Raw genomic sequence first — 22,890 nt, forward strand, 5'->3', positions numbered from 1 at the left:
AATTTGAATTTAAGTCTATTTAGAGTTTTCGGAATGACCCCAAATTTTCTGGGTTGATCCGCTGACATATTTTCTAAAGAAAATGGCATTCAAAAGTAATTTTTGAAAAAAAGTGGAGTTATGAGGTTTTTTTTATGAGACCGACGATAATTCAAAATAATTGAAAAACTATAGGGGTATTCACGATCTGGTGCAACAGGCCTAGTAAAAGTGTAAAATTTTATTTTTTTACAATAGATCGTGAACGCACCTCTTCTTATCTATAGTAAATATTGAATGGAATCCATGATATGTATATATCCGCTTCACTCTTTTTTTTTACGGAGTTGTCTTTCCACCGATGCTTCTTCTTTTTTTTTCAATTTTTTTATAATTTCATTCTTTGTTGTGTTCGGGTTAATTTATTTTCACAAATTACATCAAAAGAAACAAAATAAAAAAGAATAAGAATAAAAAAGATAAACTGTTCATCATGGGCGACACGCGAAAGCGAGCTGCCATTTCTGTCAAAAAAATTTTACACCATCGTATTTTTATTTTGCAATAGGGTTTGGGTGTAGCAAAAGTGTAAGACCATTGTAAAATTTCAATCCATATATTTTGTTGTTGTAGTGTTGTAAGATTTTACACTTTTGCACTTTTGCAATGATACTAGACCAGATGCATCGGATCGTGAATACCCCTTATATTCCCAAGTAACAATTTAGCTTTCATAAGGGTCAATGCAAGCTATTTTTTGACTTGTTTTAGAAGAAGGACAAGTCTTATGCAAATCATTTTGGCGCACATTACCGAATTTCCCCAAGACCTTCCTCCACAGGCAATCCACAAGCTAATAGCTTGTGACGAACAGCGTAAAACGACCTTATGCAGGCCTTTTTACAAAACAATGAAACATTTTAGAGAAACTATAGCTTCGCTAAGGAAACTATCATTTGCATTGGATGTTATAATAAGGCCTTATGGAGGTTGTTATAAGATGTTGAATTTATGAATAAAAAAAAAAGATTTTGTTGATTTTTTTTTTCTGTTAATTTTTTTCTATTTTGTTTTTTCTTCTTTTTTGACCATGTCAATGCTTTTCCTGTCGTTCTGAAATGGGAAGAATTTTATTTTAATTGAAAAAGAACACATTTTTTTTTTATTCCACAAATGGCCCCGCCAGGAATCGATCCCACGTACCTCTGCATACCAAGCCAGCACCTTACCAGTAGACCATACTCGAATATTAAAGATGAGTGGCAAAAAGGGAGCTAATTGAAACCTCACATAAAAATGCAATGTTTTTTTCTAAAGTGTTACAAACATTGCATATCTGCAGGATAAAAGCTTTGCATACTTATTGGTGAAAAACATTGCATACTTGAGAGATGAAAACATTGCATACTTACAAGAACCTCTTGGAACAGGTCTTATGAAAGCCTTCTGTCACTTGAAAATAGAAGACTTCTTTAAAACGGTTCAAACAGATCTTATGAAGGTCTTCTTTAACTTATATTTACAAGGCTTCTTCTAAACACTTCCAGATAGCCTTAAGGAGACCTCCTTTGTTTCCAAAATGGATGATTTGCGTAAGTAAGCCTTAAACTAAACTTATACAAACTATAGCTTGCCGAATCGAAGAAAATGGACCTTATGCAAGTAAAATTGTTACTTGGGTTTCTATTACTTGTTTTTGAAAATAAAATTGTCAAATGTCAAGGGTTGCAGAAAAAAATCATTTTTCTGATATCAACAAAAATGTTCATTCTGAACTTTAAAAATCGATTTCCCAAAATTTTGAAAAATAGACATTGAACAAGATAGCATCCAAGCGACGATATGTCTATAAAATTCATTTTTTTTTAAATTTAAAACATAATTTTAAATTCATAGGATTGATTTTCTGTTTTTAAAATGTTTTTGTTTTTCTTTTCCAAAATGTTTGTTCTTAGTGTACTTTTTGACATTTTGTTTAACGCTGTTTCGTTACAGCGGCTGTTCTTATCAAATGAAATTTAAAAAAAAATACAACCAGCTGCCAATTTTGTCTACTATTAAAAAAAAATTACTCTAATCCGCTCAAAATCAAACAAAATTCTATCCCTCCTTATCTATTTTTATTTATAATTTTCTATCAAATGAAAAAATCCCCGCCACAAAATCAACAAAACAAAAATCATCAATTTTTGTAGCTTTTTGTATTTCCTTTTCACATTGACATTCATTCCAAATCGCATCACTCAACGTCAACGCATGTTGTTCTGTTCTTTGAAATACTCTACTAAAATCGGTGGTGGCTTCTAGCTAGGCTGTTCACATGAAGGAGGAGTGGAGTGTCAGTCATTCTAGTTTGTTGCGCGATAGAAAAAGAAAAACTATTAATTAAACTAAATTAGTCACAAACAAAATTTTTATACGGAACTCAAAAAAAAAAAAGTAGTAAATTTCCATTAGAACCGAAAAAAGAAGAAAGAAAGAAACGCCCAGGACAATCATCATCTTCATTATTTATCATCATGGGACAACAAGTATCCCGAACAGATTTTGAATGGGTTTACACCGAAGAGCCACATGCAAGTCGTCGCAAATTGATTCTGGAAAAATATCCACAAATCAAAAAGCTCTTCGGCTACGATCCCAAGTTCAAGTATATTGCCGGCTCCATGGTCTTGACACAAATTCTAATGTTGTTCCTAATCAAAGACTGCTCTTGGCCAGCCTTATTCCTAATTGCTTATTGCTTTGGTGGAATATTGAATCATTCGTTGATGTTGGCCGTGCATGAGATATCTCATAATTTGGCATTCGGTCATGGTCGCCCGTTGGCCAATCGGATAATGGGATTCATTTGTAATTTGCCCATTGGATTGCCAATGTCGATATCATTTCGGAAATATCATTTGGAACATCATAGGTAAGAACTTTTTGTTATATTTTTTTTTATTTTTCTTTCTTTTCGATTGTTTGTTCTCTTGATTAAGTAAATTTTTACCTACGTGACTTATTTGAAAAGCATGAGTCGTCTCCCAAACGCATATAGAAATGAATTTTTCAATTAGATAGATAAGGTGTGAAGGTGTTGTGTTTCTCCCGTTTCCCATTCATAAACCCCGAAAGTTAAAGGGTTTTTTTTTTTTTTTTGGTTAGAATTATTATATTTTTTGTTGTTGTCAACGTATGCAAAAGTTACACTGACATGACACTTTTTGTAATCAAATCAGATAGGTACTCATTTTTGATCGAATTTCACAATTAATTCTATTGGAAAATTGAAGAGGGTGGATTATAGAAAGTAAAGTGTGTATCACGTTGCCAGGGAATTTAGGTGTTTTTCATAAAAAACAAAAAAAAAAAACGCTTATCGTAGTAAAATCATTGATTATTGTGCGTGCTAAACAATTTTTAATTACCTACAAATTTGATTTATTGTGTCGCAACTTCTAAAAAAAAGGGAACAATCAAGTTTAATACATATTTTTACTTGCCAGCCAATATACCTATAGGCATAGGCGGATCCAGGGGGGGGGGGGGGGCACGGGGGCACGTGCCCCCCCTAGAACTTAAAGTTCATACTTAAAGGAAATCAAACTATAAGAGTTTTAAAAATATATGAATAATAACAGAAAGAACTTGAGTGAAATTCTTGTCTATTTCTGGCTGAAAATGCGAATTTTGTTGATTGTTTCATCCCTTTCCCATGAAAAGCTCCACCTCACAAATAAATAAACGATTTTTCGATTTAAAAAAAAGTGAATTTTCAAAGTGATTTTGGTGAAAAATTTTGATATGGACATCGAATGACATTGAATGATATAAAAAAAATAATTGTATATGCAACTCTATTTTTTCATACAGAGAGGTTAAAAAATTTGCACTTTTTTCGTTGTTTTTTTTCAACATTAGTGTTTTTAAAATAGCGGAACACGTCACAAAATTGCATAAACTATAGATTATAGAACTGCTATATATGTAGAACAAACTTGCATTTCAGAAGTTTGCCCAAGTTTGAACCCCGAAAATAAAGACCCCTTGAAAAAAAACTCCTCAAAAGCGACCCTTACTTATAGATTTTTATAAATATTATTTTATTGAGAAAATTTCTCCAGGGATACCTCTAAAAATATATAAAAATAATAGTGTTCCAAGTTTCAAAAGAATCGGTGCAGTAGTTTTGAAGTTATGAGGAGCACCGGCGTTGAAAACATTAGTTGTGGGGATAACGATTTAAAGTTTTGAACTCTGGACTAAAAGACTAAAACGTTCCTAAGGGTAGTATTAAAATACTTATAACTTGGTCAATTTGGCTCCAAGAGACCTACGATTTGAACACAATATTCTTGAGGTATAAAACAATTTAACCCCTTGTAGCCCCATGTGACATTTCTGTAACAAACAGAAAAAGATTGCATAAAAGCTCTACAAACTATTTTTTTTTTCTTTTGAAGCTTCTAATATTATAATCTTTAAGTATTGCTTTATCAAAATAGTACTTCAAATTTCTAATAAATAGCACCAATAGTTTTTAATTGACAGTTAATGTTGAAAGTTGGGTTTTTTTGAAAATAAGCAAATTTGTATAAAAACTACGAAATTCAGAAAAAAAATAGTTTTTGTTAGTAAACCCCACGGCGTTTTATTTTTGGATTTTAGGAAAGTGCCTAAAAATTAATATTAGATAGTTTTTTGCTTGAATTTTTGAATTTTTATATAAAAATAAATTATTTAAACTTTTTTTTTACTCCCAAAATATCGAAATAACTAAGTTAATAATGACTTTATTGAATTTTTAAAAAATACGTGTTTTATTAAAGATAAAGGCCAATCGATTGACTTATTAATTTTTAAATTTACGACCTTGGGTTACAAAAGGTTAATGCAAATAAAAAAAAAAACTGGGTTTCCCGGCAAAAAAGTAGGATTCAGTTTTTTTTGTTATTCTTAGGAACTTTAATATTTATTAGAATGAAGTCTTTAGTATTTGACTAAAAACTACTAGGTCATTAACTAATGGTATAATTATGTCCATAATATTGCAAAATTTTATACAAAATCAATTAAAAAACGTAAACATTTTTTTTTTTCAAAATTTCATCTTTAAAACTTAATTTCTCAAAATCTATTTGGTGAAACAACTTAAGTCAAAAAATTAAACAAAGAATAGATTACTAACTTTAATATAGCACAGAATTGTACGTGCATTTTCTGATTTTTTATATATTTTTTCTTCCGGCTAATCCAGGAGTAAGAGGGTTAGCACTTAAGTGGCTTTTACTGTAACAAGAAAATGAAAAATTTTCCTTCCGAATAACTTTTTGGTCATTTGGTACCTATTTGATGTGGGAAATGTGCCTAAATATTTTTGGCCAGGTTTTAGACCACTGTGGGTCGTTAAAATTTTCTGCTTGTTAGTCAGTCGTATGGTACTTCACTTTATTTCTAACTGTTATTGCTGTTTTTTTTTGCCAATCCGTCCCTTGTGCCCCCCCCAGAAAAAAATCCTGGATCCGCCCTTGCCTATAGGTACGGTGACTATATTTCTAGGAGCGAAACGGGTTGGGTTCGATATCCCGTGTTTTATATTCCCGTTTTTTAAAATCCCGCTTTTAAAATCCCGTTTTTCATTATCCCGCTTTTTATAATCCCGCTTTATAAAATCCCGATTTTTATAATCCCGTTTTTTACTACCCCTATTATGCAAGCAAAACTAGTTGTTTTATTTTAAAAAATCGCGCGGTTTTTTAAAATAAAACAAATAGTTTTGCTTGCAAAATCGGGATACTAAAATAAATTAAAAAATGAGAGATTGTTCTAAACGCATTTAATTAAAACCTTTAACAAAAAATATAATATATATAAAAAAAAATAAAAAAAAGTAAGGAATGTGATACTAAAAAGAAATCAATTAACAAACTAATATTTACTTTTAAGTTTCAGAAGAACAATCAAATCGTGATAATCCCATAGATTAATAATAACATAAAATGATCACAACACCTTAAACTAAGTACACACTACATAATCAAAAGAAATTTCTTTTAAATATATTTCAACTTATATTTAGATGCATTTCAAAAATTTTGATATTTAAATAAATGAAATTTCTTTTATTTGTGAACTCAATTTAAGGCTTTAATCATTTTATGTTTTTATAAAAGAAATACCGTTTTCATAATGTGTTGAAGGTACATATTGTGTGGGCTTTACAACGCAAAAAATCAGTTTTACTAATTTTGTGTCTATTTCTCATGATTTTGAAACTTTTTTTTCGGGATTTTCGAAAAACGGGATTTTCAAAAGCGGCATTCCGATACGCTCCCAGCGAAACCCAATATACCTATAGGTACGGTGACTATATTTCTAGGAGTGAAACCCGGGACAGATACAAAATTTTTTGGATTGTTTTGAAAATACTGACTCTTTACAAAAATTAGACTTAATTTTTCCTAATTTTGATAGCAAGATTTCATAAACGATTTTATAGCATTATTTTCGTTGAAACCATTTAAGAAATTAATAAGTTATAACTGTTAATTTCTAAAAAAATATATTTTTTTAATCAAAAAATCGTGAAAGCTGTTTTTTAAGGTTTTAATTTTGTTTTAAATAATTTTGAAATTTTTTAATCTTTAATTCAACTTTTAACATGTTCTTAAATGTTTTGAAATTTAGCTGGGTTTTTACTCTTCAACATTTTCAAAAATTATTCAAAAATAAAACTTCTTTCTGGTGTAGATTTTCAACCTGACAAACACAAACTGGAACTGAATAATTGAAGAAACATTTTAAAAACTAATGTTTTTATCCGAAAAATTATAAAAACTTTTATTTCCCATTTACCGTTTTCTAGTTTTCCGTACAAAGTATTTAAATTTTTATGAACAAATCAAAGATTGTGCAAATACGGGACAAATTACAAAATACGGGACACTTATACGTCCCGGGTTTCTTCAATAAAAACCCAAGACAAGCTTTAGAAATACGGGACAGTCCCGGGTAAATCGGGACGGATGTTCACCGTACCTATAGGGCAAGTTTAGGATTCGTAAAAAAATTCGAACTGAATATAACAATCAGACATGACATTGCGATGATAGAGAATGGGAAAAAAGTGGGTCCCGCCATTCTGTCTGTCTGTCCGTCTGTCTGTATCTATCTTGATGTACAGCCTTAAGCTATTTTCTTTAAACTTAGTAGTTATGAATTTTATAAGATTCCCTAGAGGTGAAATTGAAATTTTATTTTTAGGAGCAAAATTAACGGTACTTGCCATATGACCAAAATGAAGAAGGTTATTTTTCTTAAAAACGGCTTTAACGATTTTATTAAAAAAATACGTAGGTATACTGTGACATACAAAGTCTTACTTTTAATATAGAAAAAATATTTTTTGAATCGTTATAATCGGTACCTGCCATAGAACCGTTTTCTTGTTTTTTGTACCACTTAAACGATTAGCCTTAATTAAAAATACGAAGAAAAAAATTCAAAAAGTCAGTTTTGGATTTTTAGAAAATATTTCATTTTTTTTTTTTAGGGCCAATTTTTCAATAGTCAGTTAATCAGTCAGTTAGTACTTATTCCTAAGGATAGAGAAAAAATCAATTTTTCAACAGGCAGATATAGCTTATTCCTAAGAATAAATCTATCTGCTTCTTTCAGAGACGAATAAAATTATTCTAAGGAATAATTTCAATAAAAATATTGTGTCAGTTGTCAAAGCTGTTTTGAAAGAATTTTGAAAAAAAATACAGTGGAAAACAAGAAAACAAAAACAATCATGAATAAAAATGACGTTTAATTTTAAATATTTTTGAATTTGACAATTTTTTTTTGTTATTCTGTAGAATAAATTATTCTTGATTGAAAAATTCAATGTTTTTATCTGATTTTTTATGAGCCTAATAACTTTATTCGTCGAACAGTTAACTGACTGTTTATTAGAAGATTGAAAAATTGGCTCTTAATCAATTTTTCAAAACGGATCAATAAATTTGCTTTAAATCGTTTGTATATGTGAAAAAAAATGTTTATATGTATACAAAAAATTATTTTTTTAAAAAACACAAAAATTCTTTGTTACACAAGAAGGTTAAAACCATTTTAAATGGTGTTGTTTTTTCTTTTAAGAGCCAATTTTTCAATCTTCTAATAAACAGTCAGTTAACTGTTCGACGAATAAAGTTATTAGGCTTATAAACAGCCAGATAAAAACATTGAATTTTTCAATCAAGAATAATTTATTCTACAGAATAACAAAAAAAAAATTGCCAAATTCAAAAATATTTAAAATTAAACGTCATTTTTATTCATGATTGTTTTTGTTTTCTTGTGTTCCACTGTATTTTTTTTTTAAATTCTTTCAAAACAGCTTTGACAACTGACACAATATTTTTGTTGAGATTATTCCTTAGAATAATTTTTATTCGTCTCCGAAAGAAGCAGATAGTTTTATTCTTAGGAATAAGCTAATATCTGCTTGTTAAAAAATTGATTTTTTCTCTATCCTTAGGAATAAGTACTAACTGACTGTTTAACTGACTATTGAAAAATTGGCCCTAAATCAACTTTTTATATTTTTTTACATTTCTTATGGAACATGATTTTCATGCACTAAAAAACGAAAAATATGCGCTTAAAATATGCTTTTAAAAATGGAAAATATGCACTTTTAATATGCATTTAAAACCACATCATTTTATAAAATACAATACATATTTCTTTAAAATTATAAAAATATTTTACGTTGCTTTCATGAAAATTTATAAACGATTTGAGTAGAAATTGCTTGAAAAAAAAAAAAAAAAAATAAAATTGCCCGGAATTTACTAGAAAAAAATCCAATTCATCATTTCGTCGGCGTAAAGCAAAATAGTTCTAAATCCACTTTTTACCGAAAATGAGTTAATGATGCAGTTTTACTAATTTGAGGGTGCTCTTTCCGAAGTTCACTTTTTATTTAAGGATAAAACGTACTTGTATAGGAATTGTTCTTTGTCCAATTTTGGGTTTTTAGTTTTAAAAAATATTTAAAAATAGTATGCACCTACTAATGAGGTAAACTTGTATATTTTATTCAAGAGAAAAGAACAAACTTTATAAAAAACATAACTTGACATGACATGGCAAACGAGCAGAAAATTGTCGCTTTAAATCAATTTGAAACTTATGGCGTTTTCGATTGGCAGTCCGGAAGCGTCCGGAATCATTCCGAAAAAATTTTATTCACACAAAACTGTCAGTTTTGTACGAATAAAACGCTTTCAGAATGATTCCGGACGCTTCCGGACTGCCAATCGAAAACGCCATTAAAAATCGTCCCTTGTAAGATTTGCTTTTTGTGACTTAGAACAATTTTGCTTTACGACGACGATTTGATTTTGTTTATGAGTTTGGGCAAAGTTTTTTGCCAGTATTGAACAGTATTCGCTTACGCTGACTTTTTTCCAATTGACGTTCATTATCTTTTAGTCAAAAACTTCAACCGTGTTATTTCGTTATATATTTTTTTTTTTTTTACAATTTTTGGGAAAATAGAAAAACATGTATTTATTTTAAAAATATGCCAAAATATGCAAATAAATGAAAAATATGCAAATAAATGCAAATATGTAAATGCAAAATATGCATAGTCAAATATGCAAAAATATAGTATATATACTAAGGATTGAATGTCATTTTAAAGGAAATCTCCTAATTCGCATACATAATTTGTTGCCATGCTTCCAAGTTGTTCCTAAAAAAATATGAATTTGCATGGAAATCCGATCCCTACTTATAAAGTTGAAATAATTCTTTGATGAAGTTTATAAAAACCTTTGAGATTCTAAGGAACTTTAACCATAAGAGCAAGTACATGCGACCCAGTCGTGCATTTTATTTTCGTTTAAGTTTTGAAAATAAAAATGAAATCAATTGAAAATTTAATTGATTGCCCACCGAAAGCAAGAACTTACACGTTATGCATTGTAGTAGGCTTTGAAATAAATAATTGTTAATCAGATGAGATACTATCGTGTAGTGTTTCAGCTATCCAATGATCGTGCAACACGTTATTGGAAACTTTTTTTTTTTATAAAAGCTTGACACTTGAAATAGGTATTAGCGATATGTTTGTGATCAAATGGGGAGGTGATTTCCAAACTCCAGTAATTTGACAGAAAAAAATTTAACGAAGTAGGGGTATCATTTTGATTATAGGATAGTTATAGGAAATGGAAATGCTTAAACTGCATGCTGTCTGCTAAACTAGAAAGTCAGGGAAAATCAGGAACATTGTGGTTAGAGAAAGTCGGGAATTTCGGACAGTGATCAGGGATTTTTTTCTGTATCATTTCAAAAGACTTGGATGATAAGGATTTTGGTCAGTTGTCAAACCAAAGTATCACCGCTTGGCAAGGTGATGGGTATCGATTTGGTATTCCTGTTTTTTTTTTTTTTTTTTGAAGATCTACTGTAATGTGAATATAAGATGGTGTATACCCCCAACCATATGTCATCATTTAGGTACTGGTAACGAGGTAACGAGGATTTAGAAAAAGAAAACGATTAATATATGTGTTTTTGCTCACATTTTTCTATCATTTTCTCTGCCACCTACGGTCCAGAATGATGTTTTGACTGATAATATATCAGTAGCAAATGGAGGAGAAGATTCAAGGAGGATTTGTTTGGGTATTCTCCTTTATCAGTCGTCAAAACATCATTCTAGCGGTTCATTTTTTAAAAATGGTATAGCAAACCAGAACTAACATTTGGTCTAGATAATTTTTTTTTCAAACCATCTGCCTGTAAATTTTGAATAAATCCATCCATCCGTTTAGGCCCTAGCTCTATGAAGAGATGAACGCTCAGACTAACGGGCGACATAACGAAACCCACTTTTTTTTTATCTTCTCGATCGTCGTAATGTTGGTTTTGACTAAAACCTCAAATTTTGTTCCGATAACAAATTTTTTTAAGAAGTGAATTGCCAATAAATTTCCTTAGAAAGCATTTGACTTATTCCGATTAAAATAGGTTTAATCTTGATCTACGTTTTTTTTTTTCAATTTTATTATCATGACTCATGAGTTATCAAAGCATATAAACTTATTTTATCAATGCCAAGCAACCAATCGTAAGTGCACCTAATATGACACATTAAATTGAGAATTTTTGGACAACAGTTGAAAATAGATAATACTGGACGTACCATATTGTTCATAGGGGTTGTAAATTCGAAGATTCGTCGAGCGAAAAGACTCTTTAAGTGAGGGATCGCTCTATTCGGACGACTTTAGAAAGGATGCTGAGGATTGCTAATCCACATAGTTCGTAAGGTTAGGTTAACGTGGCTATCAGCAGGAGAGCTGATACACTTAGAAATTGTTTGGATTAAAATTTCATAAATGATGAACAACAGGGAATCTAGATAGTCACACAAAACTAACAAAAAAAAAAAAAAAAAAATTACTGCGAAACGTTTAGCATGTAACAATCAAAACATTGTTTTATTGAAATTCCTTTAATAGTCCCCTCACGATTATTCATAAATTAACTGGGAATTTATCAATACAAAAAATAACTTGATAACAATTCACCTTGAATAATAAACACAAAAATATAACAAATAAAAGAATATTATATAATTGGAAACACCTGATATAAAATACGTTTAAAAAAATCTTAGAACAATCTTATCGTAAATAAAAATAATAATAATAAATCGCAAATCATTTCATGTGACGTAGTACATTCACTTATTTTTTATGAATTAGTATATTTTTTATTATTCTTGTTGTCTAATTAAATGTATTTTTTTTTTTTTTTATTAACTTCAGATACCAAGGCGATGAAGCAATAGACACCGACATACCCACTCTACTCGAAGCTAAACTATTTTGTACGACATTTGGCAAATTCCTATGGGTTTGCCTGCAGCCATTTTTTTACATTTTCCGCCCTCTAATCATCAATCCAAAGCCACCAACTAACATGGAAATAATCAACACAATTATTCAACTAACCTTCAATGGTATAGTTGTGTATTTCTTTGGATGGAAAGCTCTGGCATATCTCCTAATCGGTTCAATATTGGCAATGGGTTTGCATCCAGTTGCTGGACATTTTATATCCGAACATTACATGTTTGCCAAGGGCTTTGAAACTTATTCCTATTATGGTCCACTCAATTGGATAACATTCAATGTTGGTTATCATAATGAACATCATGATTTTCCAGCTGTGCCGGGTAGCCGTTTGCCAGAAGTAAAAAAGATTGCCCCAGAATTTTATGATTCTATGCCACAACACACATCATGGATGCGTGTGTTGTATGATTTTATTATGGATCCAGCTGTGGGTCCATATGCCCGTGTAAAAAGACACCAACGTGGCCTTAAAACATAAATTCAAATTCAAAACTCTATAGAAACAAATAACATCATGGACTGCAATCTACAACAACAACAACAACAACAACACAAAGCTGCAAATAATACTTCTTCTATTGTCGTAATGTCAGTTAATAACTTGTGTGTGTAGGTGTATTTTATATTTATTTGAATTTTACTTGTTGGTTTAAATATTTTTAAGGAGTATTAAGTTTGGTGTTGTTTTTTCTTTTGAAAGCACGAAAAAATAAAAAATGATCATAGATTTAAATTGATAGGTTTATTTATACACCATGCTTTAAAAAATGTGTTTCTTTTTTTCTTAAATTTTTGAATTCTTTTAAGAAGAAACAATTGCAGTTTAAATGCTCTACCACTATTATAGTATTATTAGGTTTTTGTATAATGCCAAAAAAGAAATGAGTTCTAAAACAAGATTTATCTGTATATGTATTTTAAAAATATATATAAATTAGTCTGTTTGATATTTATATAAATTTAATGTATTATAGAATTTTTAATAATAAGAAAAAAAAATAAGATATATGTATAACAAAATAAAACTACAAATTTTTCAAATTTCCGCTTTGTCTCTGTCCCTCAACCTCAATCAAGCTTATGCACTAAGATTCTATTCTTAATTTTGTGTATGTAAAACAATCAAAACAAAATGATGTAAAAGACTTCTTGTATATATATAATGTATATTATATAAAAAGAGAAACAAAATAAATAAATAACTATTTTGAATCAAAAAAATCCATATACAATAAAGATAGTTTTTATTTTTTTTTAGCGAATAAGTTATCAGGAGCGAAAGTTATTGATTATTTACTTTCACGTGTCACGGCTCTTAATTGCAAAAATTCAAAGTTCCAACTAAAAATAAGTTTTTCATCTAGGTTTCAATTTTCATTTTCACTCGAAAAAAAAAACTCTTCATCCGAAGAGTTATTTTCAAATTTTCCATATGTTAGCGTCAAACAATGAACCCTAGCTATAATTAAAACTACAATGCTGTCGTTATGTCCTTGCTATATCAAAATAATTTTATGGAAAAGTAAAATATACAGAACGCGGCATTAAAAACGAGATCTTGGACATTAGCTAAAAGAATTGTTCAGGAATCGGGTCTAATTTCGATGAATAAAGAAAATAGGATAAGTTTAGGATTCGTGAAAAAAATTAACTTGGAAAATAAAATATGAAAAATCGATCTAAACCAGAATATACAAGCAGTACCGGAATAAGATAACGAAAATTTAAGGGGTTATTCATGGTTCTATTCTTAGAAGAAAATTGTTCTAAAGTAACGCTCTATCTGAAAAGTTGCAAAGTAAGAAAATCCTTGCCTTGGTATGCCTTTATTCATGTAAATGATAATTTCTCTGTTAATAATAATGATAGAAACTTGGTTAAAGTTTTTATTTTTAGAAGAAATACTTTGAAATTGAGAGGAATTCTTTGTAAATGTGTTTAAAAAGTTTTGATATTTTTTTTTTGGTTGCTCAGCTATTAATTTTTAAAGCTGTTCATTTTTACTTGTCCATGAAAATTTTTGACTTTGAGCCCGATTTTGTGTTTTATTATAATTGATTCTAATGAAGAAAACAATAATAAAGAAAAAAGTCATTCACAAGTTTGCCAGAAAACTGCAAATATTCTACAAAAAATATAAAAAGGGTTTGGAAAATGTTAAAAAGTGCTCGCTTTTTTCTGAAATCTGAAAAAAAAAAATATAGATCTGTACCTAAATGGATAGGATTATTCATCGTGAACTCATATCTGTAAACCAAAATTTGTTTTGAGACCTTGATCCGAAAATATCTGCTTCCGAATGTAAGAAAAAATATATTTCGATTGCAAATAATTCAGCAACCAGACGTCCAAGAAACTTTTGGTTTTCAGTTAGGAATAGAGTTCAAACAGACCTTTTTTTAGATCTATAGCTCGATAGATTTGGAGGACTTTTTTGAAAATGTATAATTTTTAGGCAAGGGGTTAACCTTGATTTTTTCTCGAAAATCCGAAAAAATAAATTTGTAATTTTTTTACAGAAAAAGATAGGCCTTTTCGTTGTGAACTCATATATGTAAACCAAAACTTGTTTCGAGACCTTGATCCAAAAATATGATTTTAAGGAGCAGAATTTTTAAAGCAGAACTGAAAAAAAAAAGAATTTTGACCCCAACCCATTTTGCAGTTCTATAATAAATATATAGAACGTGTAAAGGTTTAAGAAACAATCGTTAAAAATGACAGGGTAGGAACTTGTTTTCATTTTTATCTACATATACACTATTATGTATATTAAACTCATGCATGATTTTCTTCTGATATCATCTTGAGACCCCCGGTATCACATGGAATACTTCTTCTTTTCATTAATATAAAAACTCTTGGTCTCAGCAGGTGTTTCTTCTTGGAATATATTCTATGAACCAAGTATATACTATACATATATTAAATATTCATCTATGCAAGTTTTGTGTTTGAATTTCAAAATTCACCTTTTGGTGAAAAAATAAATCTTTGAAAAATTAGTTTTTCATGTGTGTTTTTTGTTGATAAAACAATGAATTCTTGTTTGATACATAATTTTCTAGTTTTTTTTCTTTTTTTAAGTTGAAAATTTTTTTAAGGGTAAACACTCGGGTACCTCGGGTTATTGCAATCTCTTTATTTCAATGGTGCTTATAATGGAAACAATTTTTTGTTTTCAATTTTGTTCAATGTACTTGTACACCCTAATGCTTGGGTCTCAAGGGGATATGTTTTGACCCAAATAAAAGACCTTGCATGACCAATTTAGCTATAGAAATCAGCTAATGATCAAGAAACAATTCGTATGATTAATTGCTAGAGAACAGCAATATTTCACTCCGTTTCTTCAATAAGAAAAAAAAAAAAAAAGTTGCGCATACGCCCCAATGTCCTTTTTAATTAAATCGCAAAAAATAATAGATTCAAACAAAAATAAATACCTAACTAAATAAATAATAAATTAGAATGGTCAATATTTGTTAACTCTCAAAATTATACTCTCTTTAGGGCTAATTATTAAATAGTCAGATAAACCTCAGTTAGAGCTTATTCCTAGGAATAAAAGTTTTTTTGATTGACATATTTTTAATTGAATTGAAACCTTTTTAAGTGTTCTACATCGAAAAAAAGGATACGTATTCAAGGATCTCCAAACATGATAAACCAAAAATCATAACTATATTAATTAGATTTAACACATAATTCATTAAGTGTCAATAACAATTTATCTTCATTTTCACTCTTGACCCATAAATCTCAAACATCATCTTTATTATTGCTTTTTTACCCTGCTCAAAAAAAAAAAAAAAATCCAAACAAATTCAACAAAAGATATGTAAATAAATATCTACTAAAACTTTTATCAATAAAATAAAGAACAAAAAAAAAAAACAACATTAAACAAAAAAGAACTTTCCCCAAATTACCAGTATATTATTTTATTTTATATTTTTAAAATTGCGTATGCCTATCCTATGTAAATATAAATCTGCCATAAAACCACACGAGTATTGAGTCGAGTTGAGTATATTAAAAAAAAAAAAAAAATCTTGAAGGTAGTCGCACTAAATTTTGATAGCTTTCAATTTACTTGACAATATTTTTGTGACGTCAATATTGTCCCTGTGGCTTTTGAGTTTTGTTCAATCTTAAAAATATTTTATCATTAAAGATACAATATTTGTCAACACACCACCCCAGCAAAACGACATGCATTTAACCAGAGGCCATCACCATCATCAGACATCGTCCGAACAGAACAGACAAAAAAAAAAGATGTTACAAAGTATTTGTATATAAATATTGTACTTATATTGTTTCTGTTGGCTTAAGAATGGCAATAATAATTATTATTTGATGGACGTCATAAAGGCAAAGAAAAAACAAGCCACAATATATGACCATTTCATATCTTGTCCATTTCATATCTTGACATGTGGTGTCAATAGCCTCCTAGATTCTTTTTGTCCAGGACACTACTACATAATTACTGTAATCGAAACCCTCAAAGCAAGTATAAGTACAATCTTATGTGGTAGGTCGTTAACACTTCCAGACTCCTTAATTGAAATTCACTGTGATAAGAAGGATAGTGTTGCCATCGTCCTAAAATAGTACAGGAAAGTTAGTAAAAAAACAGGCATTTTGTGGAAAGAAATACAGGAAGGCTGAATTTTTCAAATCTGAAAGAGGAGCATTAGAAAAGCTTAAGTCCTGGTTTTCGGGACGCCACCCCCTGGCGAAATCCGCCATTTTGGAAAACGCGAATCGCTCTAAATCTCCAAAACTATTGGTCCTATAGAAATGGTTATCGGACCAAATAGTTCTTGGAAATTTAATTATCTTTTTTTGACGTGATAACGTCTTATAAATCGATGAACCATGGCAGCCGCCACAAAAAAGTGACGCCATTTTCTAACGTTACACTCTCGCGGCAAAAATTTCGCGGCAAAAATGTCAATTCAAAATTAAAAATAAAATATTAGAGATTCAAAAATCTTCTATAGCTTATTTGAAAGATAATAACCTAAAGCTTACTCCAAATGAAGGATTTTAAAAATTCCGTCATTTAATAGGGTAAACAGGGGTAAAATGGAAAGATGAAAAACGCAAAGTTGTAGAGAGTTGATTTTTTTTTTGCTATAGAAAGATGAGACTAATTTAAGAATAATTGTATTTAAGAAAAAATTCTAAAAAATTTTGAAACTAAGCTATAACGTTTTGTTTGAACGTTGTACACGTGTTTGGGAAAATGATGATTTTGGGTAGGGAAATTTTTTTTGACATTTCTAAAGGTGCCAGGTGGAAGATGAGGGAAAAAAAAATTAGGCGTCTAATACGGATTTTTTTCTTATGCATACATGTGCAAAAAATTCATATCGTTTAGTGAGCTTCGACTGAATAACGGAAGAAACAAGTTTTTAAAAAACACGTTTTTTGACAGTTTTTGACTGATTTTCATCGTTTTTTATTTTTATCTTTTTTTCTTGAATAGATACAGGAATAAAGTATATGATAGACCATGACCACGACTAAATGTGTGCGAAGTTTAAATCATTTTCGTAAACACAATTTTGAGATAACGGTAAAATAAAATTTTAGAATTCAACAGGTTATAACTTTTGACCAAGAGCCGATAGAAATTTTATAAAACTTTTATGAGCATCCTGATACAATTACCTTTGGTATATCACACATAACGGTAGACTAACTACAAGCTACACAATGTTAAATCAAGAAACTTGCGAAAAACCTCAAAACACCAGCGGAGATCTGTTGCCCCCCGAACAGCCACCAGTGTGGGAAGTACCGTAATCTCATTCTGGAAATTCGACATGGTTGACTTTAAAAAATTCGAACTTCTTTTGTTAGCATCTTTGAAATGAGATTGATACGTCATATGAAAGGTGAAATAATAAGCTTTTACATGGTATAAAATTTGTATAGGTTGTCAAACAAAAAAATTGATTCCATAGCGTCAGAACATAAAAATAAATGTTTTTTTTGCTTTTTTTAATGAAATTTGATCGAGTTCAAATAATTCTAGCTCTTTTTGTAGATGTCTCATAGACCTGATCGATATATATATCTTGAGCTCAGACAATAAGCTTTCAGATAGTATAAAATTTTGTATAGGTTGTTAGGGAAAAAAATGGAATTAATGACGTGAGAAGATAAAAATTCATGCTTTTTTTTGCTTTTTTTAATGAAAATGATTTTTTTGCAATAAATAATTTTTATACTTTTTGCGCATTGTAAAAATTTAAAAATGGTTTTATTCTTAAGAAGAAATACTTGGCTTTTAAATTGCATAATTTTTTTGTGAGCTTTTAGAATAAAAAAATTAATATAATGAGAAAATAAAAAATGTATTTTTTTTTTAGCTTTTTCTTGTAAATTATGGTTGTTTGAAAAAAGTAAACACTTCAATTGACTCATTTTAAACAAAAGCACACAACCTGTTTTTTGACGACGTTATCACGTAAAATCATCGTCCGTAAACCGGCTTTACCTCTTTTTGTGTTACATTACATTTTTTTAAATTTTCCAGAAAGATTTATGTATATCTAATTTTATAGATCATATTGGTTTCTTTCTAGCAGCTCTAGTTTTTGAAATATTTAATTTAGCATATTTCGAGAATATTCATACTAATTTTTCAGTTTTCCTTATTTTGAGCGTTAATTAGAATTTTTCAGAAAAATTTATATTGAACTAAATGTATTTAGGGTCAGTTAACCTAAAAATCACATTCATTTATTTCTAGGAGCTCTATTTTTTGAAATATTTAAGTCTTCACACATTTTGGGGGTAATTTTGTACTAATTTTAAAGTTATGCTTATCTTAACTGTTTGTTAACATTTTCCAGAAAATTTTTTGTTGAACCTAATGCATTTGGATTCACCAAGCCTAAAAATAAAACTAGTTGCTTTCTTGTTGCTCTAGTTTTTTAGATATTTTCATTTTTAACATTTTGCTTTTATCCTTACAAGCGTTTTTACTATTGTTTTTACAAAACAAAAATTTTTTAAATTAAACAAAATTCAACAAAAAAAATTTGAAGGTATGAATTTCTATGCTTTTTCATGTAGGGGAAAAGGTACATTAAAAGTACATTTGACATTTAGTTTTTAAAAGTCTGTATTTTTAAAAACTGTGAATGTATTCCAATATTTTGTTTTGTATTTGATTTATTTACTATTCAAGATTATACAAACAGTTAATTTTTTGTTTTACAATATTTCAACATTAAAAAAAAAATAATGTTTTTTTTTTAAAGTCATTTTGTCAAAAGACCTTAAATCAAAATAAACTTCTTTCTGCATCCAAACTTTTCTTTATTAAGGGCACGATCATACCGAAAAACGCAGAATCAAATGTGCCCCGTTGTCAAATGCACCCCAGCTTACTCTACCTATGAATAATTTAAGAACTAGAGCTGCTAGAAAAAAACTAAAATATTGTTTTCGGCATCAGCACCCTAAATTTAGTAAGAAATGATAAACAACGGTTTGGAAATTTTTTATTTGTTGGGCATTGTTATTTTTCTGAGCAGGTAATAGTTTTGAGGTTATGTTGTTTTAATTTATTTTTTTAGTTTTTTTTTTTTAAGATTTTATCATTCCCAGTATTAGTCACATAATTTTTTAAATAATAAAAGTTATAGACCATCAAATTTACAATAATTTGGTACATTTTTGAAAGTCATGCGATGTATGAGTCGAAAGTTATTGATCTGAAAACTATAGTTAAAATAGGAATAAAATTAAATACACAATTTTTCTGACATACCTACGTGACTGACGTCACATATAAATAAATTAAAAAAAAAAGCTATATAATTTTAAATATTTAATGTCTCGTAAAAAAATCAAAATCAGCCGCCTGTGAAGTGAACATAAATTTCATAAAAAATTAAAACCATACAAAACTTTGATAGATTTACTTAAAGGAAAACCACACATAATTATTCAAATCGCTGATGGTTAAGGTCGACTATATAAAAAAAGGGTTGTTCCTATTATTGTTATCTAGGTATACTCAATTCATGGCCATGATTGACCTCAGCAGGACAAGGTCAGGATTTTTTGTTTACAAAAAAAAAAAAACAAATCACACAGCAGCGCGCAAATAACACATCGAATTCTTTTTTTTTTTTTAAGAGAAAGTCAAAGAAATTTTATTTATTTATTTTTGTCGCTAAATATAAATTTTGCGATTCTAAAAATAAACTTCCATATCTACTCTGTTGAGTTGAGTGAGCGTGGTTATAAGGTATAATAGAAGAGACGCAACACAAAACAGCAAAAAATAAATTAAAGCTTTTCTGTCCTTGCAATCATCTTTCGTCACCACGACACCGACAACGACACATAGCACATGTGACAACCATTACTCTTTCATATAATATACAACACCAAACACAGGATTTTCTTTTTTTTATGTTATCTTTCTTCCCACAGAAGGATATAGCAGAGTAGGACCTTATTATATTGTATAGTGAGTTGTTGTGTACTTGACCTTAAGAAAAGAAGCTTATCATTATAAATTTGTGGCTATGTGTTTATTTAAGTTTGGGTTATAAGTCTTTTTTTTTTTTTGCAACCACAGCATCATCAGCAAGTCTTTCTTAAAAGGAAAAAGGACTCCAGGAAGCCAAAAATAACCTCCACCTGTCTAGATCAAGGATATAGTAGGAGGTACCTACTATACACACTTATTCTGTTTAATGAGCTTTTATAGTTGTTTAGAGAGCAAAATTCTCTCTCACTTGGGAGTAGGACTCTTCCACCCACAATATTGTATAATATGGTTGCCAAATTGAAAAACATCTAAATTTTTTTTTCAGCAAATTTTCAATCGTGTTTTATAAAAATCAAAAAAAAATTATTGTTTTCATTTTTGGCAGTATTTTTCTACAATAGCAGCTTAATATTTGATCAAAGTAAAAGTAAAAGTTTCAACTAAAAAAATGCTATAGTGAAATTTTCAAATTTTGATTGAAAATTAGGTAATTTAAAAAAAAAAAAAAAAAAAAAATTAAACCGCAAAAATTAATAATTTACTTTCAACAAAATTAAAAACTTACTTGAAATATAAAAACATACTTTTCTACAGAATTTTATCAAAATCAAACTATTTTCGTTAAACATAAAAATAAAAACAACAAAAAATAAGTTTTTGGCATTTTTCTTCTCAATACTGATTCAAGGCTTGGCCACACCGGAGGGTATGCGGTAGAGGTACGGGTAGCGGTAACGATATTTGTATGAAAAAAATTCCACATCTGAACGTTGATATGTCAGTTTGGAATTTTTTTCATACAAGTACCTTTACCTCTACCCGTACCGCTACCGCATACCCTCCGGTGTGGCCAAGCCTTCAGGGTTCAAATCCTACCGCCCACTTTGCACTTTGCAAAAATGCACGACTGGGTCGCACGAACTTTCTCTTAGAGTCCAGCATAATTAACATCATAATTAATTTGAGCTCTAAGAAAAATATCAATTTGATTTATTGATTTATTTAATTAAGATCATTTTTATAAAAAAAAACTGATTCGAAATGAAGTCTAAAAAACTAACATTTGATTTTTTTAACAAATTAGTAGAATTGGTTTTTGAAAAAATTGTATTTTCTCTAATATTGATTTATGGCATTATGGCCCGTTGTTATTGATCCAAACGAAAATATTTCCAAAAACCTGTTTGTAAAATCTCCAAAACCTGCTACATACCATGATCCATCCGCTTAAACTCTACTCATAATGACAGACGAACTTGCCAGGACTTACTTTTTCGAATTCTCTATCGTCATAAAGTCCAGTTTGATTTCAATCTCAACTCTTTTTTTAACGATACATAAATTGATAGTACCTACCAGAAACGTATGTTTAGCTGTGTCGGGGCCCCGGGGCAAGAGTTTAATTGGGGGCCCTAGTTTTCATTATTATTTTTCCTTTTAAGCAAATGTATGGGTTTTTTATTTTTTGATTATTCAAAATTTCTATTGAGGAGAAACAGATAAGCTAAAAATATTAAAAATTTAAGAAAAAAACCAGCGTTGAAATTTTGTACACAATCAAATTTTTAAAATTTTATTAAGAAGCGAAATAACTTTGTTTATAATCATTGTGAACTTGCTGTTCTGCAACTATCTAATGTTTCTTACACTTATAACCCAAAAAAATAATTAAAATAATCCTGTCTTAGTTATTCTTTACATTAAAAATATATATTAGTATTTGGGTCTATAAGATTTGTTCTTTTCTTAAAAAAAATAATTTCTGATTTTTTGCATTGAAAGTCTTAAATTTTTCTCTTATCTGATTTTTTCCTAAACTACAAATTCGACATATTCAACGATTTTATGCAAAAGAATATAATATCATTTTAATAAAATCCAAATAAAATTTTGATAAAAATAAATTATTGGATTTAAGAAATAAATAAATTGAAATTTATTTTTTTGAAAAATCAAATTTTCGAAAAAGCGATATTGAATATTTTTTAAATTATGGCTTTAGGTTTTATTTTGATACATACAAACTACAAAAAAACATACCAATTTATTTTAAAACTTTTATTTCAAAAAAAATATTTATACAAAATTATGTATTTGTTTAAAAAACGGCTCTTAGGTCCAATTTATTCACACTCCATTAAATTTAAAGACTCCATTAAAAAAGGGAAATTTTAAAATTTGTATGCGATTTGACAGTTTTCAATTTTTTATTTGGAGATTTTAAATGTAATGGAGAGTGAATAAATTAGGCCTTAGTGGAGTAACTAAAGCTCAAAAATTGGCAATATTAGGGAACCCGGCCGAACAGCTTAGATTTTGATGATCTTTTTTCTCAAACGTTGGTAATTAAAAATACTTTAAAGTCTATAGATTAAAAATTGCCGGTGTTGCCGTTTTGATTTTTTAAATTTAATTAAAGATTTTTGTGAACAAAATAATTTTTTTTTCCAAAAATTTTTCTTAAATTTC

General features: G+C 29.1%; 1 protein-coding gene across 1 annotated transcript; it reads left to right on the forward strand.

Annotated features, from left to right (window-relative positions):
- Window positions 1–2,015: 2,015 nt before the first annotated feature.
- Window positions 2,016–13,049, forward strand: LOC129916839 (sphingolipid delta(4)-desaturase DES1). Its single transcript, XM_055997029.1, has 2 exons — window positions 2,016–2,896; window positions 11,802–13,049. Exons 1-2 carry the CDS (start codon window positions 2,499–2,501, stop codon window positions 12,367–12,369), a joined length of 966 nt encoding a protein of 321 aa, XP_055853004.1. The 5' UTR covers window positions 2,016–2,498; the 3' UTR covers window positions 12,370–13,049.
- The last annotated feature ends 9,841 nt before the right edge of the window (window positions 13,050–22,890 follow it).

The sequence above is a fragment of the Episyrphus balteatus genome, chromosome 3 (assembly GCF_945859705.1).
Source record: "Episyrphus balteatus chromosome 3, idEpiBalt1.1, whole genome shotgun sequence".
In the NCBI taxonomy this organism is placed as follows: Eukaryota; Metazoa; Arthropoda; class Insecta; order Diptera; family Syrphidae; genus Episyrphus; species Episyrphus balteatus.